At 39.5% G+C, this 26192-nt stretch overlaps 1 protein-coding gene across 1 annotated transcript in view; it reads right to left on the bottom strand.

The window, feature by feature from the left end:
- Positions 1-3989: 3989 nt before the first annotated feature.
- Positions 3990-26192, bottom strand: part of pcdh1a (protocadherin 1a) — a 67902-nt gene continuing 45699 nt past the window's right edge. Inside the window, exons 3-4 of the mRNA XM_046411371.1 lie at positions 21769-21988; positions 3990-4801 (exon numbers count right to left, since the gene is read on the bottom strand). Coding sequence (XP_046267327.1) covers positions 4431-4801; positions 21769-21988 — 591 coding nt within the window. The 3' untranslated portion in view covers positions 3990-4430. The remainder of the gene's footprint in view (positions 4802-21768; positions 21989-26192) is intronic.

Below are 26192 nucleotides of genomic sequence, written 5' to 3'. Positions count from 1 at the left end.
ATTCTGGAGCTTCCTGACTCAGAAATGAGGCTCTGGTACCCACATGACAAGAATACTAGTTTCCCTTAATGAGCCTGAGTCCTAGAGTGAGACACATTTTACACAATGTAGCTCCAAGGCTGCAAAACCTCTTATAAAAATGCAACAACCAAACCCTTGTTTAACACTCAAAAGTGATGAATAATAATAGAAAACAAAGAAAACACTGACAGCATTCTTTTTTTTTTTTCCCTGAAGTGATTTTATTACAAAGTTCATGAGGACTTACAGTATTACAAGAGAATTTGTCAACATGCGAAAACGGAACAAAGCAGAACACAGGAGTTTAACAAACTGGTAAGATAAGACAATCCACTGATCACAATAAACATAAAAACTGATTAAGTCCTCAGGAGGTGGGAGCCGGTGAATGACTACAGTGCAGGCATAGAACGGCCACATTCACACTGACTCAGCAAAGGTCAATCCAACCAAGGCAAGATGTGCACATCTCAAGAAAACATGTTACAATTTTTATATGCCATCGGCTTTTCTCAACTTTTAGAAAGCTTCACTTGTATGTACATAAAACTGTACAAAAACATGGCATCACAAGCATTTTATCCTATATAAATATACCAACAATTAGAATAACAACTAGATTCTCTCTTGCAAAGACATATTTTCAAGGCAATTGTCTTTGTTCTAGATGAACTGTGAAAAAGATGAAATGTTCAGTTAATTTCAGTTCGTTTGGGAGAGGGCCTTTTGAATCTGAACCAGTACTGACATTTCAGAAAGTAAAATAAAAGAAAAAAGAGTAAACAGTTTCTACCAATTATCTTTGGAATTCATGCTAAAATCATCACCTGCTTGACAACAGACTCAGGGTTGTGGAGATCTATGTACACTATACCACCAACAGATTTCGTTTTTTTTTGTTTTGTTTTTTTTTTTTCACACAACCAGTTTGCTAAAAGTCTTTGATCATTACAAAAAAAAAGTCCTTTGCCAATTTCAGTACAGCAATTTGTCCATCTGTCCACAGAAATGATCACCATACGATACACACTACAGAGAGGCAAAAGATACTCAAGTGAATTCAACATTAAAATCAATGTTAAGTACAAATTAAACATTATTCAACATACTTTTGAGTGTATTTAGGTGCTTCATGATGTCCTCTTTGATCAAGGAGGACCATTCTGTGTTCGAGAGAGAAGTAAACACAGTTCATTCAGCATGAGTTCAAAAGAAAGGTCAAACCTGGTGATGTATTGTTCCAGGGGTGAGTAGCAGGAGGTGATTATTGGCTGGAGTCCGACTCATTAAGAGAAGCGGAAAATAGGCCCAGGCTTGTTCTGAGTTTGCAGACGACTTAAATCAAACTCCTATTTGGAGTTACCCCATTTATTTCATGTACTGTTGATCAAAGAGACAAATTTGAAGGTATAATCCAGATTCATTTAAGCGATAAAGGTACTCAGGCTGGAATCAGGTTAAGATTTAACCCAGAGATGAATCTGGACGCGAAGCAGTTGTGAATCTGAATTGAGTCAAAGCATTTAAATAGATAAAGTTGTGATTGAGGCTATTTGACGCTGGTTTTTATCACTCACTGCTGTCCTTCTCACTTGTCATTAATTCCAGGTCAGTGATCTTACCCGCTGCTTTGAGTTCGTGGAGCGGCTATCTGGAGCTCTGAGAGGGGTGCTTGGGGAAGCCGTGGGGGTTTAATCACAGTGTATCATGGCTGTTGTTTGAATTTTATTTCAGTCACTAAATGGCTTTGAAAACGGCATAATGTGCTTTCTCCCCCTCAAGGCAGGATAATCGCCCACCTTATTTAATCATGGCCATGTCCAGTAATTTCCATATGTTTCCAGTTTAATTATTCTAAATGCAGTTTTCAATGGCAGCGTGATGAGGCAAGTGCTGATAAAAATACCCCTTTTAACTGATTGTAGCTCTGCGGGTGGATTTGCATTATCTGGTGGGTGCCTTGTCCTGGGGGTGTGCTCACACATGCCCTAGCTCAGGACTCATTACTCACCCTAATTAGGAAATGTCCATTCTAAGCTTTTCCACCCTTACTCAGAGACACAATCTCACTCAGAAGATACTCTGCAGAGGTGAAAGGTATCTACAAATCTAATCAAATCAATGTTTAAATCAAAGACCCTGGCTAGCTCTACGATGTTGTAAGGCAGGCTAGTGTTGTCATCATTAACATCAAATTACTGACTAATACATGGTGTCCTTCAGACATATCCTTCAGATTCACTTGGAAAATCTTTGCAAAGATAAATGAAGCCCACGGGCATGCCCTATTTTTCATTCTCTGTTCAATAGCCAGACGAGGGAAAAATGCCTAATAATTTATGAAGCATGTTGTCCTCAATACAAGGGAAATCATAATTAACAGGAGTTGCAGTAAATTTAGCCTGATTCCTATAATCTAAACCTTTGTTTAAAGAAATTAAAAATACATTTTTTCCTCTTTCTTCTAGTGCAATTTGTCCATCTACATTGTTCTGGTGTGAGTTGCTGAGTTTTGGAGATATCGACACTAGAGATGTCTGCCCTCTCTTGAATATAATGGAACTAGATGGTACTTTAATTGTGGTCCTCAGAGAAGCAAAAAAATATATTTGAAGCTGGACAGAAACCTTGTTGTGAGCAGTTTTGTATCATCTGTTTTCTTTCAGTATCACCACACAGAGGGAAATGTGTAGCTACTCAGGCATGTTTCCTTCTGCACGGTGATATGTAAGTAGAAAGAAAATAGTTTGAACATGAAACTGCTCACAACAAGGTTTGTGGATTATTTTGAGTAACCAGGTTATGATTTCTGGGAAGAGACAACATTGTTGGTGAGTTTTTCAAGTGTATTTTTTTTTTCTCTGAAACTTTGCAACCCACACCAAAACAGTATCCACTACACCACTGACCAAAAAACGGATAACGGATTCAAGAATTCCCCTCCAGGGATTAATAAAGGAATTCTGATAAGTAACACTACAGGTAAGAAGAAAAATGTGTTTTTTTAGAATTTGGAATGAACTGCCCCTTTAAGCTTACTGTCATGTTTTTGATGATAATTCCCAAGATTTCTTCATCGCTATCTGTTTTTTAACTTGACAGTATACGTTGTCTGTTAATTCATGTCAGTGGGTGAACTGTATATTGTAGTCACCTCTGAAGAAGTATATCTACTGAGATTTTTCAAAAACAAAGCAAGTACTCTCGACATAAAGCTCTCATCTAGTTTACATTAGTGGGACATTAACCTCCTATGTACTCAACCCTTGCAGTGGCTCTCCACACTGAAGTGCCCTTTTATGTAAATAACTCCACAGAAGTTCTTTTTTCATCGTAAGGGGAAAGGACTGGGAGCTTTAGGGGAAGGGATTGTGAGTTACACATAGAGCCTGTCTGATTGTCACATTAGAGAAGAGCTTTTAAACCTAATACACTGGTGTGATTCTATCATCAGGGTAAGTCACCAGGTTTTATATGAAAAGCCAATCACAACGTGTCTAGTGAGAACTCTGTGATGGGCACTGTGACTCGGGGGGTTTCTGTGGCCAAGTCGACCGTTTTCATGATGAACAACAGGTCACAGTGCTGAGAGTCAGAGAAACATAATGTCAGTTTAAATGTTGCCACACAGCTTTCTCCACCAGTGGCAGAGCTCTAGAGGGAGTAGAGGTAAAGGCCATTCTACTATGATTAGGGGTCAAAGGTGTGTGTGTGGGTGTGTGTGTCTGTGTGATTGTGTGGAGTGGATAAATGCCTACCACAATACCGAGCTCCAATTCTGGAGATGGTTTCAATCAAGTCTAAACAGCAGCAGCAAAGAAAAGCTTAAATATGCTAAGATTCTGAGGCAATTTTTTTTTCAGCTTATGCCAGACAAAAATATATGTAGAACACACCATTCAAATGTATTTACAGCACTGTACATTAAGATAGACAATTTCATTTGATTGTTAGTCAAAAGTGTTATGCCTTCTGATAGGGCCTGGCTGGCTGTCTATTAAATTATATCTAATAATGGCACAATAGCACTGATCACAACTTTCAAATTCAAGAGATCACTTCACGGAATGGGACTTGGCTCACTACAACGATAATTAGTTACTACTTATGTAGCAATTGCCATCTGTATTTCCTTTTGATCAGTTTGAATTGTATCCTTCAAGATTTTCTATGAATAAAAGAGTAAGTGCATCAATTAACTTTGTGGGATTCTTCATAAATATCCTCATAAATTAATAATTCAAGGAGGAGATGACAAAAAAGAAGTGTTCATGCCAGTGATTGAATGAGTCACAGCCTATTGTTAACTACAAAATGGGCATTGGCTTTAGCGTGTGGACAGCCTGTTTCTCCTTCTGAAGTGAGTGTATCTTTTCTTCATTTGTGCACCAATGGGATGATGATATTCTTCACAGGTAAATTTCTCTTTTTGGAGTGTGGGCAGAAGGAGAGGTGGGCGGGAACTCAGAGGCTACGCTCAGGGGCATCTCCTCCAAGGGGCAGTCCTGACTGGCGTCGCGACCACTGTTGGAATAGGCACTGCGGGAGGGCGGGAGGCGCGACCGGTGCTCCTCGCCGCCCAGCCTGGCGCTCCCGTTTGCCAGGCGTCCCAGGCTCCCTCTCTCCTGGTAAGGCACGAAGGTGGAGAGTTTCGGGGGGTTCCTGGTCTTGCGTACGGGGGAGGGATGCCCGGGCATCCAGCAGGCGTCTGAGTGGCCCAGTTCGCTGCACTCGGTGGTACAGTTTCCAGTCATCGCAACGTCAGGGAGGGAGCGGATATCTGTGTGTAGAAGAGAGAAAACAGCACCATCAGAGAGCTTCATAGTGATCTGAACAACATTCAATCAATAAATAAATGAATTGATTAATTAATAAATATGTCCTAAAAGGCATTTGTGTACAGAAATGGTGTCATCTGAAACACCCCGTGAAAACCCCCTCCACCCTCCTTGACGTCTTTGCAGCTGTTGCTAAGCAGTCAGCAGCAGTTGCTATGTAGCTGTTGCTATGCAGTGTGTAATGAACACTACTGTGTGTGTAGTCCACAAGCTGATGTGATACAATCAGGAGATGGCGAGCTGTATCTGTGTCACTTAGAAGTATCCAACAGCAGTTTGTCTGATATGTTGCAATGTATAACTATACTGTTATAACATTAATCAGCAAGATATTAATTTCGAGGACATGTGATTTGTATGAACATGTCAACATAAAAAAGGACTCAACAAGAATCGACAAAAAACAGGCACACACATATTGTAGACATGCAGTGTTTGGTTACAAAGGGAAGCTGGTTGCCTTTGGGCAAAACCATTGTTGAATGAGCTATTGACTGACAGTGCTGAAATGAGTTCTCTGCCCTTGATTATCATCCATTTTCTTTTCAACTGTTCCTAATTAAATAAATGGGTCTATGACCGAGTGACCTCATTTTAACGTAATAGCTGTCAGCGCTCCAAAATAAGTTTGCTTCAGCTATCACTCAAGACTGCATACCGTTTCTGAAAGTAAAACTGCACTCAAGAACCCATATTTGTTTAGCAGGAATGTGCAGCTGGCAGCCAGCAGACTTGTTAAGCAGCCCACCTGTTGACAGGATAAACATACAGGCCACACTTAATGGAAATACCACTCAATTTATCTTTGTTATCCCTTCAGAGTCAGACTAGGACAGCCAAATCAATGTCTGTGAAGAGAGGAGCAGACAGCTAAGATCTGCAAGACTATGGTGTCATCCACATGTAAACTTTTGATTGCTGTGATAAATGCATTAGTGTAATGCCTCAGTGCTGTCCACGCTATGAAAGAACGTGTCCATCACCGTTGCACAGTCTTGTTTTGTGGGTACGGGATAGTGTGAGAATGTACTTGTGGAGAAAGCAAAGAGCTCAGAGCTGCGCACACATGGAGTAGAAAGATGTTGCTGCATGTGAATGATGCAACCACAAGAGATGACGTATTAGAAGCTCTAGCGAGAGTTCACAGCTAACAGAGAAAATGCCAGCTTGACAGTAAGCCTATGAGACGCACCATCAGTATTGTACTCATGACCAGTGGCAAGATAATTATCCTGCAAAATGTCAGACCGCTGTGGCTGGAAAAACTGCATCTGGCCCACCAAGACTTCAATCAATCAAAAGCCAAAGTCAGACAACTTGTGTAGTGGCAAAGAGAAAGATTGGTAAATACTTAATAAAATTAATAGAAGGTACTTGCTCTCATTTTCCTTATTCATGCCTAAAATATTCATTTCTCGTGGGTAATCCATATACAAATGTCCCATTGTTTATTAAAGAATACATAGCTTGATCTATTGTTGTTGTTAATCTCATTGTTCCAATAATCCCAAATTGCTCGATGTTTAGGCTATTTAATACATTTACTTTACAATTGAGCAATGTTCTGCCTTATTCATGCTTAATTATATCATTATGCTTAAGTGGCAAATTCTTCCCTCTGTTTACTAGTCAGTGGTTTACATGTCAATGATTCCTTTCAAATGAATGAACTACACTTTTATGCCTGATTAAGAAAGACGAAACAGGTTGAAACTGTAAGAAATGACAAGAAACCAAGGCAAGAGAATGTGTGCCTGTGCATGTCCATGCACTGCCTCATGCATGATGATTGGAGTTTCATTTTCTCAGCGCCGCTAAGAGCGTTGTCTGCATGCATCACTGCAGTGAAATGGGCTCTTACTACAAAAGATGTTCATGGGAAGACAGTTGGGGAGAGGGTTGAGGAATGTGCTCCCAAGCACAAGCACAGTCGTGTAGGCATCTACTCCAAAAGGATTTCACACTTGATTAAAACCTCTGCACAGCTTCCAGGAGGTTTATGCCACACCAAGCAGCTTCGTGTAAAATTTGGAGTAGCTCCACATCAAAAAATCAGTTTACAGGGGGAAAAAGGTACATTTACAAAGGTTTTCTAAACTGCTTGCCACAATTGGGCATGTTTCTTTCTTTGTGAATTAGAAACTGCCATTTACATGTGAGCATGTGAGAGGGCTTGGGATGTATACATGCACAGGGAGCTCATAGTTAAAAAGAAAAAAAAGAAAAAAGAAAGAAAAAAAGCAGATATGGTCCACGTTTTCCCATTTAATGAATCGTTTCTCTTTGAACTCATTCAGTCTCACAAAAGGGAGGATAAAAGACATCAAGGTTAACACTGAGTGCCACATTCTCACTGACGGTCGGTTCAGTAATTGACTTTAGGTCGTCTGTGTTTTTAGAAAATAAAATTTGGACTTATGTAATGGAATGCCAACTAAAAGAAAACATGTAATGTAAAATGATATCATGCACCGGTGACAGGAATTAAAACACATCCTGAAATGTACTCATCATCATCAAGGGCCATAAAATCAGCAGTGACAGCTAAATACATCGTCAAGCTTGCCAAAGTCTGCCCTTTTCTTCCAACAGTGCCAAAGCACATATCACACGTCATCGAGAGAGAACATAGATGCTCTAATGCCAGCTATTTTAGTAGGCCATTACCTTGTCTGTTAGTGTTTCATCAAAATTTTATATGGTTTTATTTATAAAGTCACTTTGACATATTGTGTGTTCTTAAGAGACAATTTAACAAATGAGAGGTCGATATCCAACTCCAAACTGGAGGAATTGTTCCTACATGCTGTCATTAGCAGTCTATAGTGCATAGAATTTTCAGTCACACATGTCAGCTCAAAAAAAAAAAAAAAAATCAACATAAATTGCTTATTGTGTAGTTACAGCATGTGATGAGAATTTTCTGTATCATTTGAGTCATCATCATTTCCCTGTTTCAACAAAAATGAAAAATTCCAGTTGTGAAAAATATGTCACCAAATACAGTGCAACAATGGCATATCTTCAAAATAAAAAGTTATTCAAAGACCTGGGAGCATCTGCAGAAACTGTCCACACACTTTATTGGACTGAAATGAAGAAACTGATGATACAAAAGCACAGTATTGGCTTGGCTTTCACACTATCAAACACAGTACATGCTTCAGCTTTTAGATGTATTTTGTGTTTGCAGGTGTTTCCTCAGGTTGCAGTGAGTGTTGTTGAGTTTTGAAAGTGTCGCCACATTTGCAGGGGCGACGTTTCTCTTCACTGTAAGCTGTTCTCTAACACAGATGGGGTCTCAAGGACCAAAATTTGGCACCAATAGCCTGAATCAGTGCTCTGTGGTACCAAGCTTATTGGTAGTACTACCCTGGTAGCCATTCCTAGTTCTTTTACTTGATGTCATTGACCTCTGTGTTACACTCAAATCTATCTGTACAAAAAAAAAGTACTTATAATTACACTTTTTCCATTTGTGGTTATTAGTCATAAGTAGTTGTAGTACCCACCAGGTGTGTGGCAGAACACCGTCTGCTTTGCACATCAAAACACACTCCCACACTTGATTGTTTGAATATTTGTTGGACAAGGTGGAGCAAATGAGTCAACCATGGGGTGAAGGAGCAGCCAAAGGCAAGGTGGGAAAATTGGTATTTTCTCACCCACTCAAGCCTGTTTTCTCCTGTACTTGTCCCTGAAATAAATCTGTTCAGAGTCTGGAACAAACCCTTTACAGTTTATAGTCTTGTATGTCATGGATGGAGAGCCAAGGTGGACAATGGAGAACAGATGGGCAAATCACAGCACTATTATGCCAGTGGCTGGAACGGACTGACTGGATTTAGAGAGCTTGTGAGGAGCAATGACATTTCTTACTTTGCACAGAATCCTGTTCCTATAGACGTGGAGATAGATTGCACCTGTCGCTTTCTCCTTTTATATTGGGTCAGTCCCATCTGCTTGCTTAAAGCAATATCATGGAAAAAGTGAAGAAAAAAAGAAAAACAGTAATTTCCATCTTCTACCACCTCCAGTACCACATCGGCGACTGAGAGTGAACCTTAGCAAAGCTTCCAAAAGCACCTCCACTGCAGTAGTGTAACATGCACTCCACAGTGCAGTTACAGAGTGGGGGCACACACAGAGCTTAACCCCCCGGCTGACAGATACATGTGAGGGGTGGGTTTGCATGCTGCTTGCATCAGGGTGCCAGTGGGAGGTGTTGAGTGTCTGAGGCAGGCTTCCTCATCGTCTGATCCCCTGCCCACAGGCATGGGGGAAGCTGCCTCTTCCTGAGATTTCACACTGCTCCTCGCTGTTTGATTGCAAATGCTGCCTCTCCCCACCGGCTGCTTTCCAGCGTGTGCGCCACACTGCTATGATCGATGGCGAACAAATATGAGAGACCCACAGCTCATAGAGGGATGGCGGGGGTAAAGCAGCTACTATCATTTGGGAGTGTGTGAGTCATATTAATGGTATATTTGTGGTCCCTGCAAACAGTTTATGTGGTAAATGACTAAACCGTTCCAAAAAACAAATGGAAAAAATACGAAATATCTCACATGTGAGCAGACATTAGTGCCTGGTGCCGGCTGTCAGTATAATAACTGAGTGTGAATGTATTCTATGGTTGTCAACCTTTGTGAAGAAAAACAAGAAACCAGGGTTTTGTATTTCTTTAGCTACGACATGTCATGTCTTGTTATTCAGGTGCTCAGAACAGTTTTTCACAGTAAGCAGAAGCTACCAAAAACAGTCTTTTTCCCCTCCAGAGTGGTGAATTTTTAAGAGAGGAAAACTTGCTACAAGCACACAAACATAGTGTTGACATGCAGATGTTCCTTGCTCATTGTAATGGAATACAAAAGAACAATGGAGGAGTTTTTAACCTCAGGCATGCACTTTCTCATCTCGCGAGCAAAATTAGAATGTGTAGGTTTGAAGGCTTTGTCTCCTTGCCTATGAAGAAGGTAACAGGGGAGAAAAAGCTGCAGCTAACAATTTAGTTACAATACTGTGATGCTATTCTGTAGATCACCTGCCTTCTTAGACAGGCTTGTGGGAAAAGTTTATTTTTAAAACGTATCATAAAAAATTGTTTTCTGCCTTTTTGTTTCATGAAAACAACGAAAAACATGAATGTGAATGCATGTGAGTGTAACCTGTTTGGCCTGTTCGTAAATTGTTAAATACTGAGGTGGAAACAGCTTCATCAATTCTCTGTGAAATTGTCTGCAGGAGGTGATGCAAAGATAAAAACTGGTATTGAAGTTTAAGGCACATGTATCAAAGTCCCTCACAAGACTCAGTAAAGTCTGCATACTCTGCCTCCTGAGCAGGTGAGCTTCTTGCTGCCTGATGAGTGGACATGTCAGCCAGAGGCATGTCAGGAAAAGCTGCGGTAGATGGTTCAGTGAGTGATGGTACACTTCCTGTCAGTTTTCTCGCCATCCACCATTTTGTCTTAGAGTTCCTTTATTTGAAGACTGCCTTTTGTATCACTGCATTTGACAAAGCCTTAGCACCTGCTGACAGATCACGGCATGCACCAGCTCCTCCAATTGAGAAGTTGATGTGCGGTGTGAAATGTCAACCAGTACTAAGGCTTTGTCAGACTGTGACACACACACACAGGGCATCTTCAGATAAAACAGAATCAAAACATAGGTGGCAGACCAAGAGGAAACGATATAGTTGCTTTTGTAAGTAAAATAATCGTTTCCCTGTTGGTGCACAGAGGTGTTTGTAAAATGCCTGTGTGGACAACAGCTTCATGGCTCTGCCCACAACAATATGTTTGGCTCACTGGCCAATTACTGTCTGGAAATTGCATTGTGAACCTTGACAACAGAATATTGATCGGCAGTGGCTGCCAATGCTAAAAAACAAAAGTAATTATTTATCATGAGCGTAAGAGATTCAGCTTTATGATTATCATATAATCCCAGTTTCAAGACTATTTCTCAATCGACTTAATTCTAACAACACCAACTCTGTTTGTGCTGTCAATAAATGTCAATAAATCCATTTGCATTAAGGCATTACATAACCTACAGTAAAGTATGTCTGGACCATAGATTTATTGTTACTCAAGTTAATTCCAGAAGGAAAGATGCTCACATTGTTTTGCCTAAATCTTTCATTGGAGCAGTCAGCTTGGATTAATGAACAGCATTACTCTATATGCTGGATTTAATCTCATATTCATGCAGAGAGACCTTCAGGGACTCCAAGTAGAATGCGCATGTTGAGTTTGAAAAGCATTAGTCAGACATCAGTGGCTAAATTTAGAAATTTGCATTTGTTCTTTAGGCCGGTGCAGGTATTTTATAAATGCTGTTCATTTAAATCTTTAGTGTGGGCTGCTCCACAGCTGAAGTAGGGTGTATTACTAACTATAGGGATGCTGATTAGGATTAAGATACAGCCTTGAGCCACTTCTTTATACATATGCTAAATAAGATGAAAATGAATTTGAGGATAACATATAAATGGCACAATGAACATTAACAAAAAAGTAAAACTGAATAATGTAGAAAATAATTGCATGGACATTCAGCTGTCATAGGTTGACTGGGAAACGGATTTTGTAAAGGGTTAGCAAATTTTATAATCTTATCATATATTTGTGCTAACCATGTAATAACCTACTTGCATTATTACATTTAGGCCCACTCGTTTCCTTCTTCTCTCTGATTCTCTCACTCCTGAAATAGGAAACCTCGTATTTCCCTTTCAGTTTACTGTGTAATTTAATTAGAAATGCTCAAAAAATAAGGCTAAATCCCTATGGTGTTGAGTTATAGGCAGATGATATTTTTTTTACTTTTTCTTTTGCCACAAAGTACATCTCCATTACTGATTCTTCACAGGTCAAAGAAAAAGAAAACAGCATCCATCAGTTTGACTAAAAAACAAAAAAATAGACAAAAAAAAACAAAAAGCAAGACTTTTATTTGGCTTAATAATTGGTGACAGCGCTGAGGTCAGAAGTGAAGATGGCGTCGGAAAAAAAAACCAACACCAAAAATACCTTTTTGTGATGTTCATGACTGATTTCATGAGAAACATTGTCATGATAATTAGACTGACTGTTTTATTATCCAACCCTTCTCTGATTCCTGTGTGACATTTACTTGAAGAGTCACTTGTCTATTCCTGTCTCACACGCAAACGTTCTTTCTTCTTCTTGTCTGAATGCCTCTTTCTTGGTCCCTGCCTTTGAAGCTTTCTTCCTGCTTTAGGCTTTCACATTTGCACTCTATGGCCCTTTCTCCCTCAATGGCAGCACTCCATGGCCTCAGTCTGGCAGGTAGAGGATGACTCATTATGCAGAAAGGAAAACATGCAGTCTTACTCTTAATTTTCATTGCATTAAAGTTTTTTATTTCCTTAAACCAAACATGTATAGAGACACTTACAGTAATGGGCTTTTTCTGCTAAGGTCGCAATATGTTGCTTTTCTGCTTTTATATGTGTTTGTCGCACACATACTAACCTGTCTATAAAAGCCTTTGTTTAACCTCTTACAGAATTCATTTTCTTGCTTTTATTGGAAAATGCTTTTTTTTTCTTTGTATTGAGACTAAGAGAGAGGCGAAAAATGGTCAAACCAAGTAACGTGGGTGCAATTGATGCGCAGTTTTATTTTCATCATTACAAAAATCAAAGTCTTCCTTATATGTGATCTTCAGCTCTAATTATCAAAGGGGCGAATTTTCCCCTGGAGTTAATTCCTATGCAGTACCACTTTCATGCTCACTATCTTTCACTCATTGATCTTATTGACATGTAAAACAGATGTCTTCCATGATCCATTTGTTGTTTTTCATCCCCTTTCGATCATGATGTTATCTCTTTGTTAATTCTGCCTCTGATCTCCACAGTCTGCAGTGTGAGACATGGTTAACTTGGGAAAGATAACATTAGCTGCTAATTATCCTATACCTGCATAGTCTGAATAGAAAATCAATAAAATGAAGAGCACAGTTTCCCATTTTTTTAACTGTGTGGTGACATTTTTCTGTATCTTGTGTGCTACAGAGCATTGCCTATGGCCATGGTTGTTCTAAGACCACTTTTATCATTTGATCATACATCATATCCTCAAACCAAATTATCAGGCTCAGGTTGCTATCAGAGTATGATGGAGCCTGGAAGTATTCCAGGCAAAATGCATAAATCAGCACAAGTGATAAAGAGATAAAAGTGATAAAAGTTAATACACGCAGATTTAAATAATATAGTCACAGCACTTATGTCGTGGAAAAGTATGGACAAACATCAACATAATCTCACAAAATCTGATCTGTAGAATCGTGTAAGCAGTCCACGCTGTGGCTAAATAACGACCCAGGAGAGGCAAAGCTTTATTTGACCATTTACTTTAGATGGAGAGTTGCTGCATGACTGACAATTCTCTGGGAAAGTCAGCATACTAACGCAGTCAAATGGAAAGCTCTGTTCCCACAATGCACTGAACAGTACAGCTATGCGTTTGGAGCAGGACAATTCAAATTTATGACAAGATGAAGTATGAAAATTGCCTTTTGTGTTGCAGAGAGGCAAAGCAGCAAATTCTCAGAGCTGCTCTACCAGTCTATACCCTCTACCAGATGATAGCTTTTCTGACAAGGGTTTGATTAACGGAAGGGGAAGAAATATCACATGGAATCAAGACCATGATTGAACACATAATTATTAAGGGAAACTGCAAATCTAAGTCTTTAAATATGGACTTAAAGAGAAACGCAAAACACAGAAGGCAGCAGGGGGTCATCAAATTGGGCTTTGAGGCCAGCAGGATTCCACCATCCCCTGTTGTTCCTCACTGATCCAATGCATTCATCTGTTTGTGTTTGACTGACTTTTATAAGCTTTAGCATGAAGAAGAAGGGTCAACATTCATGTCCTTTGATGTTGTTGAAACACCCCCAGCAGAAATCTCACACAGTTGACCTAATATTTGCTCAGATATTGGAGTAAATGTGGGGGAGAGGCAGAACACTTAAATCTGGGAGGCTAAGTATTTTGGTTAATTGAATGAAGACCATATCTTCACTTTAGTGCTGTCCCATGTATTAAAGCACCATTAAAACAGCAACATAAATGTTTTATCACATTAATATAACATAAATGGACAAGACATCCACTACACTGTGAGATAATAAAATTAAAATTTAATCAACTGATGGGCAAATTGGGTCATGTAGAGTAGTCTGGGTCAGTCTGCGAACCTGGGTGCTCATGGCTTGGCATTATTATGAACAACGCTGGGCATATTTACTGTAGTTTTGTGTCGTGCAAATGTGACTTGTGGTGAACTAAGTTGGGGCTATCAAGTGCAAGGAAGCCATAGCAATTACCAATAATCAAGAAGTAAAAGCAGGTAGATAAGAAAATAAATATACAGCAAATGGACAACAAGAGTAAACACTGCTGTTGCTTTTTTACTCTTTTTTTTTATTAAAGTGTCTGCACTTGCCATCTGTTTTTAAGTGCCTGCGATGGATGCTTGTCTGATGGGTACCTCATTTCCAGGCTAGAGACTGTTTCAAAGTAGACAGCACATCAAGATGAGTGACAAGTGTTGAGGCCTTACAACATGACCATCTGAGAGGGAGGGACCCAAAGGGGAAGAGAAAAAATAACATGCATAATTGTTTTAAGTAAAATAGACCTTTGGTAGTGACCAAGGAATTATTTGAAAATCTACATTACAGGTCTGTAGTTTGGAACTACAGAAAATCTGTCAACATTTTTACAATGAAGTCAAGCATGCTCTCTAATTAGAGCAGGGATCCAGCAGAAATGCATGGTTGAAACAAGATACATCGTCATGCAAAATTCTGTCAGAATTACTTTTGGCTTGAGAACAAGGGTTCTTCAGGGATAGTCTGAGCTAGAATGTGAGATACAAAGTGTGCTTTGAAAGCCAGAATTTTTGGAACCAGTGAAGTAGTCACTGAAATGGGATCAAAAACTCTGTCAAAACCTGCAGAAACATTCTGATGGTTATGTGTAGTAGGCCAGTAAACTGTTTGTTATGTCACCTTAAATTCATAACCCTGTAACGTTGTTGGTCATGAGGTTAAGTAAGAATAATTCGAGTAATTTCTATTTAGCTTAAGGCATGTAAAATATTGACTGCATGATATACCATGTTAACACAAAACTGCAAATTAAGAATTGATCCAACCCCAGGAGGGTATTTCCATTTGTTTAAAAAAATGTACTGCTGATTTCCATTTAGTGTAAAGAGGAGTTTTCAGTTTCACACAGTACATAGTTCTATTGGAGTTTGTAAGGTTCTTGAACTGCGGTAAATTGCGAGATATTGTCTACTCACTGTGAGAAAGCCTTAAAACAAGAGTGGTTCCATTCCTCTTTAACTGACCAGAAATAAGGAAATACATGTCAGACCTATAGAGTACAATTCCAGTCCCTCAAGTGCCATTCATCATTGAAGGGCAGAACACCGGTTAGAGGGAGGTTCAACAGCTCACAGTCCCTATCACACTATGATGGAGAGATGACCCCCCGGGGCCTTTCTCTTGATGCAGGCCTAGGCTGCCCAACCAGCTGAGGTTGAAGTGGATCTGGCCCCTAGCCAGCATCCTGTCCCTTCTCTATCTGCTCTGTGAATCACATCTGGGGTGAGACTTAGTAAGGCCCACTGAGAGCAACAGAGCTCTACAACCACTTTCTATGTCTGCCTACATAATTATCCTTAAACTTTCAACTCAGGGTCCCATGAACCCGCCAGTGGACACACAGCTATAAGAAGTGTCCATTAGAGCCATAAGGTACACCAGGATAATTAAGAAATTTTTCTCCATGTGTTTTTTTTACTTTCAAAGCCCACGTTTACACGCACATTACCACCTCCAAACCTGCTGCTTCAGCATGCTGTTGCCCAGACTCACTGGCGTGGCAAGAGCAGGCCGCGTGCCATCCAATTTTTGCCTTAGTACAGAGAGCCATCCACTTTTGTTAGAGTAATACATGAGCACATCTAAAGCTTAGGGATAGTGGCTTAGGCATACTGGCTCACTCATTCATTTTACAAGCTTAGTGCTAAAACCGGACATTTTCCAGTGGCAGCATGGTGTTAAAAGCACTAGTTATGAAACCTAATGTGTGCTTATATATATGTGTGTCTTTCGGCAAACATGTTATATACATGTGGATAAGAGCTAAGTAGCTCATGTAGATCTCAATTACAATGAAGAGGACTGGGAATCTGTCCCTGAAAAATGTTCTAGAAGTGTTCTCCAAAATCACTTGTGATTTTATGCTTTCCTTTTTTTCATTATTTAAACAACATTTATAATATATTTTCTCAATTTTTTAATATTTCTTCTCTTTTTTAACCTAACATGATAAACAAGCTCAGAATACTTGACATTTTTTCAATAAAAAATACCACCTCTCTACAACAAACAGTTACAAAGTTTGGTTTCCTAAATCTGTCCTAAGTAAACCTTCTTCCCTAACAAATCAATCAATTGTCTACTGTCAGAGTTAGCTGAGCCACTGGTCAGTGAATCGTCTTATTGCACACAGGATAAATATTTTATAGTGCTGCCTGAGGCTTCTTGTAAGATTTGTCCTTAAAGTGATTTAAAGTGTTTTGTTGTTTTGTTTTATTTACTTTGAATGTCCACAGAGGTGGAGAGAAACAAAATATTGTGAGAATCACTGATCCTGCTTTTGATTTTGATGATCGGAACTGAAAAGTGATTTTGATCAATTCATTATAGGAATCATGCTACTTCTGACAACGAGTGATATAGAAAATAGGGAAAAATAATTTAAAAGAGGAAGAAAATAACACATAAAAGCCACTTATGACACGTATTAAAACTGTAAGAACTACAGCCCCAATAATTTTCAGCTCTTGACAAAAACAGGCTATTATTACTCATGTTACCAAAGTCTTCCAGTCAGCTGGACACAATGATGAAACTATAGAGAAATCAACTTTATGTGTAAGAGAAGGTAGTTTGAAATTGAAGGCAAGCGGAAGATTTATTGGGATAATGGGACTTCTATTCTGGTTCCAACTAGATTTCATACATGGCTGCAATCTCTGCCACACAATAATACGTCAGTTCACTCTAAAAGAAAATAAGTCAATTCTTTACTTCAATTCTTTACTTACTATAGTTAATGGTCTGAGCTATGATACATGTCCTTTCTCTGTTCAAAGGTCTGGTCTGTCTGTAGTCATTTGACAAAAAACTATAATGCGTGCAGCCAAAGTTGGGGATGAGCGTGTGTAGGTGTCATTGTCAGTGAGCACACGGGCGAAAGCACAATTTCAGATTCAAATTGGGCGAAGGGAAATCTAGACACATTCAAAACTGTGAAGTGTTGATGCATCATCATCCAGATTGTATTCAGCTGCACTGCCCCATAAAGTCATTTGTAGGAGGGCTATAGTCGTCCATGGTTGTCCATGGTATCAAAGCCTAATCCAGGTTATAGCATTTAATTCTGCTCCAGTTAGGCTCTTTCAGTGACCTATTTGCTCCAAAAAATATTACAAACAATTGGGGGGCAATAAACAGCAGCAGCTGATGCGAGCGGAGCATAATACGTGAGCTAGAACGCGCTCAGGATTATAAGCGTATTACTCATGACAACTTGCCTCAGGGGACCACTTGCAAGGACTTTGTTTCCACAGAATCTTCCACAAAACTGCCAACCCTATGACCTGTTCCTTCTCGAGCGGTGGCAGTTCCAACAGTGGCTGGCATAGGCCACAGTGCTGGTGCAGGCTGGCATGGTCTTACTTCACTCAATAGGCAAGGACTCTGACAAGGCACAATGACATCTGACTGAGGAAACCCACACCCCTGCATCGGCATGCTATTCTGGCACATGGGCAGGGTCCCAAGCTGGCACTCGTACGACAAACAAGCCCCATCAGGCTGACATTCTGCTTCTCTGTCTGCATGCTGTCTTCCTCCACATCTGAATTTGTTTAATTTGGCTTATTTGTGTTTGTTTTGTACCAAAAATTCAAAGGGAACTCATGATGTTGAAGCAGCAATGGCTAAAGCGGTGGTACCCTGTAGGATACTGATACGGCAAGCACCGAAAGCAGAGGAAAATCCATGACAGGAGTTAAAAAAGAACAAGTATACAACGTTACATGCATCATCTGTGAGATCTAAGGCAGGGAAATCAGACAGCATTACTAAAGAACCTCATTATCATGCAAATGCCATTTATTCCATTTTATCTCACCCTTCGCAATAGCCCATATGGCAATGAGTGTGTTCAGAGGAAGACACAGGGAGACCTCATGCTGGGCAACTGGCCACATCAAAATTCCTCCGTATGTGGTCAGTTGAGTTTGTGTCTGCAACCTGATTTCAATCCACTAGTGCTGTATTGGTGCTAACCCTCATACCACAGCCAAGATACCTAAACACCGATCTGCACAAGAGTGATTGTTGCCTAGGTTGTACAGGACATGACAGGATCGCTGGTCAAACCTGTATCTCAGGGAGAGGGAAGAGGCCTCTCATGGGGCCTGAGTGATGCTCAGGGTTTTTAGGTGGTTTATGTTATGATGGGACTCCAGGTGTGTGCTTGGTCTAACAGCTTTGCTTTAAGGCTTGGGTCAGTAGAGATAAAACATTTGTTTTCTTTGTAATAAAAATTTAATTGCTGGAAAGAGTTGAGAAACTATGTGAAGTCAACTCAAATAAAAAAAAAACAAACAACAAAAAAAAGTCGACAGGGAATTACAGTTGTGCTACTGACATTTTGCACTTTTACTTTAACATACACTTTGATACATGTGTCCTTTAATAGAACTTGTAATGTAAATGCATGTAATGTAAACAGTAACTCCTGGAAATGTAAACAAGTCAGTAATAAATACTGTAAATCAGGCTGATTTGACTATGAATCAAAATCTGATCAGCAGTGTCTGAGATATGGAGGATGGACAGATGGAACAGCCAGAGACCAGTGTTTGGTCTCCCTCTAATTTCACTGTGCAGAACAAACCATGCATCTTGCTCAGGCTGTCTGATGCAATCAATTTAAAGGGAACTAAAGATTATGAAGAGAACTGATTAAAGTAAAATAACGCACTTATCAAACTGATTGAGAAATTTGGGGTGTGATGCAACACTCTTCAGTGCAAACAAATTCATCCACCTGCACGCACGCGCACACACACACACACACATGCATGCATGTACATAAACATCTCTGATAAGATTAACCAACAGTACAGCAATGTGCACCCTACATGCATGAACATAAGAGTTTAAAATCCACATGGGGAAACTGAAATGGACTGCACTCTAACACAGCCTAAAGACAAGAATTAGATGTGGGACGGGGAAGCAGCTGCTCAGGCATACAGAAAACGAAATTAATTGGTGCAGATCAGGCTGCATACATGACATATATCAGAAATTTTTACTGCTGTTGCTTGAATCTGCTTTTAATTCCTTGGCCAAGCACCACAAGGGAATATGTTGATGTCTGCTTCACTGAACCACAAAGAATCTTACAGACCACATACTATTTCCTCTCTGCCACCTAGTCCAATAAACCTAGGTCTTCTTACTTCAGTCTGTGAGAATCTTCAGAAGAACACATAGCACAAAATTCAAAAAGGTCTGACTGATATCATAATTTCAATAAACAGCTACAAGTGGATCTAAAATGTATCATGTACTACATGACTCTCCACTGTGGGCCACTGACACCTTCTCAAAATGTAGATGTGCCACTGTCAAAGTTCAACTTGTAGAACAAAACACACATCCATGTCGATATTTCTGGGGCCCAGTGATGCAGAGGCTGACAGTAGGGGGTTCATATATTGTGTTTTAGTCAACTTAAATGGAGTGACACATCATGCTCACCTCCCAATTTTTTCCCTGTCAGTCATCTCTACTGCAATGAATAAAGCTCTGCACCAGTACAACCTGTCACTCTGTCACTCAAGTGCTTGAAAAAAGACTTCACGTCACCATACAGGTGGAGCTGGGGAGGAATTCCTCTGTCTTGTTTGATTTTTCTGTCTAATGCTTCATTTTATGTGGGCTCTTTGTTATCTCCCTGAAGGGGAATCACATTCTAATTAGGTATATCCTTGGTTAGCAGTTCATCTTAGCATTTCCCTGTTCTATGTGCTCCTCCTATGGGTTATTCCTCTTTATCAGAGACTCTCGGTCCCTGCTCCCTGTCACAGTCTAACATCTTCTCCATCTTGTGCCATCTTTTCATTCTCTAGCTGCTCAATCTCTGTTCACAATCTTGCTCTCCTGCTGCTGACAACAAAGAGCACCCTGTTTGACAAAGCCTGTTTTCTGCAGATGGGAAAAACACAATAAAGAGTCACAACAATAGAAAAAAATGAAAAAGAAAATGCATATATTACACATCCTAAGTGCAGAGAGCAAATGTAGATAGTCGACTGTTGGCTCCTGGGCAATGAACAGCTCACCTGCATATGGGGTTACTGAATCTGTTTATTAAATGGAATATTAAGCAATCTCTGACCTCTATAGGACCAAATTGAACTTTAGTACAGTCAGGAGTTATCCTCTTTTCCACCTACCTCCTATTCTTGAATTATTGAACTGACATAAACAAAAATAAATGATGAGATGAATAAGCTAGTTAATGAGATCCAACACAACTGTCTTGTAAAGAAACAATGCATCACAATGTTAAGATACTACACTAATAATAGAAGTTTGTCACCTGATGTTTTGGTGCAATGGTGACACATTTTTAGCCTTTGATTCTGTAGCATTTTGCAAAAGGGAGTGCTTGCGACTGAATTTTTTTTTTTTTCCCCTCTCACTTAAAAAAGTCAGCAATCTCTCTGCCTTCGGGACGTACAGTCCCATTGACAAAAGGTACATCTGTGTCTTTGGCACTGTGACAAAGTAACTGTCAATGCTAATCACCTACTCTATCAAGTCCTTGCCGCCACACAACCCATTTCGCACTGTTTAAATGTTCATACCCGTGTACAAAAAGCATGACTGCACATGCTTTTGTGATGCAACCATATATTATTACAACAAAATAATGATATACAAGTATAAGGAGAAGGGGTGAGACGTTCTAGGTGAGCAGCGAACCAGCACAGTATAAAAGTGTTTGATCCAGAGAGCAGCGCAATGGAAAATGCAATAATGAGTGGAAATGCACCATGTGAATCACTTATCATAGTGTCTTATAAGACACGTAATGGATTATGTTTGGCAGCTTAAGGCAACAAAATTGTTATTATGATACACAGTTCACAGAACAGCAGTCACAGCTTTGGCTATGACTTTTTTTTAAATATGGACCTATGCTGAGACCATCAGTGTTCAGCCTGTGGATTGATTACTGTGCGTAGAAATTATGGCCCCTGCACACCTAAGCTGCAGTGCAACGTGGGTCCAGCTAGCAGCAAGGAAATGCTTTGGGTAAACACAGTGATGTCTGCACAGATGTCGTGGTTCAGATTTATTTAGAGGGCAAATGCTCCATTAGTTGGACTTTTTAATTAGCACACTTGTGAGAGAGGGTCATTAAAGAGGCCTGACAGAAGACCTGCTGATGAGGAGGATGGAGACACTGCTAACCCCAGTCCTGATAACACATACACACCTACACCTACACAAGCACGGATCTGCTTAGAAACCAATAACATCTCGCACAGTCATCGACCAACACAGCAGCTCAATGTCTTGGGTGCCACAACATTTCCACTAAAAAATGGCAACAGAGCAAAAACAAATCTCCCACAAATGTCTCCATCGCCAGCCACATCACACACACACACACAAAACGGGCCTATTAGAGTCATTTACATTTAAATACATATTCATAGAGAGACATAACAGATTGGGGGGGATTGTCACTGTACCATTTTCAGGGTGCTCGGTCTCTCCGATGCTGCCATCTGGAGTGGTTCTCTCATAGTGGTCCTCAGGCAGGGTCAGGGGCCCGATGCGAGGACCAGACGATGACTTGCTGCTGGGAGTCTCCGATTCCTCCAAGCCGCTGTCATAGTAGCTGTGCTGAGAGGCATCTTGCAAGTCCTGCACAGGGTTGGCAGTGGAGAAGGTCACTCGCCGATGGGGGTGCTAAAAAACAAACGGGAACAACAAATGAACATCTTCGACACAAGGAAAGTATTTCTCCATGCACTTTTCTTCTTCTTTGATGGTGTGACAGAGACAACCCACAGGTTGTATGGCAACAGTTACAGCTCAAAACTCTACCATTTAAGACAACTGTATGAATTTCGCTGACCTTATGAAGTTCACTCTTCAAAAGCCTGAAAATAGTATTAAATATTAAACACTCTTAAATATTAGATAGTCTTTTGCAGTATTATTATTCTGAAGATTATATAAGGTAGAAATGCACGACCAGAGTCAGGTTATGGATTTAAATAATAACAGCAGAGCAGCATCATTTCAATAAATTGACACCAAAAAGCATACACTATTAAAATATTCCATGCTAAACCACAAAATTTTAATTTTGAAAGATGGTTTATGTGTTTAAATATATAGAAAGAATGAATTTATTAGCATGCAGTGCATAATAAATGAAAGGATATAAAATCCTGTATGCTTCATTTAAGTTGAAATAGCAGGTACAGAGTACAGAATCTACAGAATTTATTTCGTTGAATGTCCATCTTATCAAGAGCACCAGATGGAGGGAGCATAGAGTACATGCAAAAAAAAAAAAAAAGTAAGCGCCATGTGTATTATTGTCATTGTTATGTTCACAATTACACCAGGACACTTATTTGGATAGAAGCAAACCCTGTGTAGGGATATAGAAAGACATTCCTATGGAGACAATGCCTATACAAGTGTTCCAATGTGAAAGCAAACATTATAAACAAGAGTCACGGGGTGTCACAGAGATTGAGAATGCGAGAGAATTATTATTAGTCAGACAAAAGTTTCATTTTCTAAATCTGCCACTGCTAAATTAATTCTGACGACAATGATTGGTACACTAATCAGTAGCCCCAGTGAGATACTTCCCATCTTCATATTTTAATATTTCCCTTTTCCACATCTTTTGATGTTTAACCGAGTGGAAAGCTTGACAATATTTCTGCCCTTTAACTAAATAGGAATCCCAGTCTAAATAAGACTAACAAATAGAACACAACAGGGCTGTGGAAATATAGTTTGCGACACTCACTAATCTGCCAGCATTAGAATATATTATTAGATCCCCTTTTGCTGTTATGTACCGATGAGATTTGAAGAAAGAATGAGAGAGTAAATGAATGAATGAAAACATTGATGAAATCTTGAATCTGATAGCTTGAAGTGGAGCATTGCAGCATATTATAAATCATTCAAGATCACACCCTTTATCAAATTGAATGGCTTGTAAATACAGTTAGGAGACCATTAAATTTCCTCCTCCAAAGATCAGTTTACTAATGGCTACTTACCACCGATCCACAACAGAAAGATGACTCCTTACAGTGCACATGCACTTCCCCCACCCCTACACATACGAGCACCACTCGTAAAAGTCAGGAAAGCACTGATACAGCAGAACAGGCCTGCCTCTGCTGTACAAGTCAGCCCAGATCAATAGCACGGTTCTGTGCTTTCCACCATTCACCACCACTTTTCTGACAAACAAATCCATGATCAAAATCATTCGAACCATCAGCCTTTTAGTACACACACATCAGATACTGTGAAATGCTTTTAGAGCTTAGGTAAGTGCTATCAACACTGTGTCCTTAATACTGTTAGTGGGCTTCAAAATGTTTCCAGAAACCTGCTCAACTCTCCAACTAGGCATATTTTTCTCACTGCACTGATGCATCTCTTGGTCTTTCATCTAAATAATGATTATTTGAGTTCTGACATGAATCAGATTTTTTTTTTCCCAGTAGTGCTATTACATCACTACATCAATAAATCATACATAATATATAAGAATGAGACTTTGAGCTTCTTGGTTATCTGTAACATTTAATAATAAAACTCTAAATTAAAAAAAAAAATGGGAAGAGTTTTGAAACATTGTGCTCCTTGCACAAATGAGAACAAGAGGGGAACAAAAGGTTCTTTGGGCATGGAAGTATAATACAATATACAGTACATAGACGGAAGTATAGTATAGTATAGTATATATATATATATATATATATATATATATATATATTTATATTTGTTTTCTATCTATTAAACATAATGTTCAATTGTAAAAATGTGCTTCTAAGTTCTATGTTGAGCTGAGTTATTTAAGTAAGAGCACACTGTTTATCATTACAAAAGAATTTAAATTGCACTGATTGTTCCCATTCAAATTCCAAAAGGGCTACATTGTGAAAACAGACCATACTTAACAAAAAGTCTCAATAGAGACCCACGTCAACACATCAGACGATATTGAGTTATTCTTCTATTTTTTGAAATGATACATTTCAATGGTGCATCCTTAAAATATGATTGGGGGTCGCAAAGCTCCACAACTATTCAAATGTGAGGGGGCATTTACTTGTTTAAATATGGATTCTTGCTTAAACTTCTCCTCAAGGCATCACTCCAGAGAGTCAGCATGTTTCCTGGGCATGATAACTAGCTAAGACTGCAGAGATGGGAAATAGATTCTCCTTTTAGTCAGAGCACAAATCCTTTGCCAGGCCTTGGGGGCTGTGGGGATGCAGCAAGACCGAGGAATGGAAGGGGAGGCTGAGCAGGAGTGGAGAGTTGGTCAGGCAGACATGGACGGCACTTTGGCTGGAGGGGACAAGCAGAAGGATTAGATTCTGGGAGACTGGAGGCGGGAAAGTGGGATTGTCTGGGCATTGTGGTAGTAGTAAGAAGCTATGGGGCTGGGAATGAAAGAGGGGACATTTATGATGACATCTGAATTCATAACCCCATTTAGATTGGACTAAAATGGCCCCATTTATACCCCTATTATTACAGTCCCAACGCAGATGGAAAGAAACAGCAGGATTCTGTCTTTATAAGGAGACCAAGATACATTTTAACGCAGTAATAAACAGCAATCATTCGCTGCCTACCTAGAGCTCCTGGAACCCATTGGAGCCCCCTATTTTCTGACAAACTGCGAGAAATATCATATTACATACAACCTACTGCTTCAGGATATTTTTAAGCCACACATGGTTACATGCTGAATATTTCCACTGAAAAGCCAGAAAGAGAATCTAAAGATTTGATAATAATGTGGCTATTTCCTGTTCATTAGTATATAAAAGAGTTCCCCTTGCTATAATGGAAAACCAGCTGTACTAAACAGCAAAATTTGTCAGGAAAAAAAAGCAAAAAAAAAAACAAAAAACAGTACAGTCTGTGCCTTTATTTCCCATCTGTAACCTCACAGGCAGATAATAGTGGTATTGAAAAAAAAACAAAAAAACACGAGTGAGTACCTGAGCCAGTCAACTTTGAATGGAAAAATCAGTTGCTTTTCATGAAGACATCCAGATATGTGGTTCATACATCATCGCCTTGATGCAAGTTCACTCATCTCTCTCCTCTCTCTCTCTCTCTGTTTCTCTCTCATTTTTGCAAATATTTCATTTTTGTTTTGGCAACATATGAAAAGTATTCTCCACACAGAGAAGGCAATGTTTTGACTGTGATTGATTTTTCCTTCTTTATGCGGACAATAAAACATTTAATAATCTAAATATTGCCACCCAACTGGAGGAGGCATTTTTAAAAAGACCTTGTCACAGAAATCAAACATTTTTCAAGCACTCATGGGCACAGAAAGGAGAAAAGATGCGCTAAAAGCCTTTTGATGTGCTTGTATTGCGGTTGTTATGTAAGTTGAGTGTACTCATTGTTAATTAACCAAACTATTGATGTCTTATAAAAACGCCCATAAGAAAAGACATTTGATTTCAAAAGAGCTACACCTTCACCCCCTCTCATCCTCCAACTGATTTATACAAGCCAACACACATACAGTATTTTTCTTAGTAGAGACGGTTACAAAGATCACTTTTCTTTTGTTTTCTTTTTCTATTCTTTTCATCTTTTAACTTCACTTTTTTTGGTGCTACCTCTGATAATGAGGCATATCAGATATTAAAACAATAAGATACACCAATAGCCAAAAGTGTTCAGTCACACCTCTTTGTTATTGAATTCAGATGTGGTATGGGGCTTCATGTTCAGGGGTTGGACTTGGCCCCTGACATCCAGAGAGGGGAAATCTTAATGCTTCAGCATACCAAGACATTTTGGACAATGCTATGCTTCCAGCTTTGTGGCAACAATTTGGGGAAGACCTTGTCCTGTTCCAGTATGACTGTGC

This window comes from Scatophagus argus, chromosome 14 (genome assembly GCF_020382885.2).
Source record: "Scatophagus argus isolate fScaArg1 chromosome 14, fScaArg1.pri, whole genome shotgun sequence".
Lineage (NCBI taxonomy): Eukaryota > Metazoa > Chordata > Actinopteri > Scatophagidae > Scatophagus > Scatophagus argus.
Note: the sequence above shows the minus strand (reverse complement) of the source record. Positions and strands in the feature narration are given on the sequence as shown.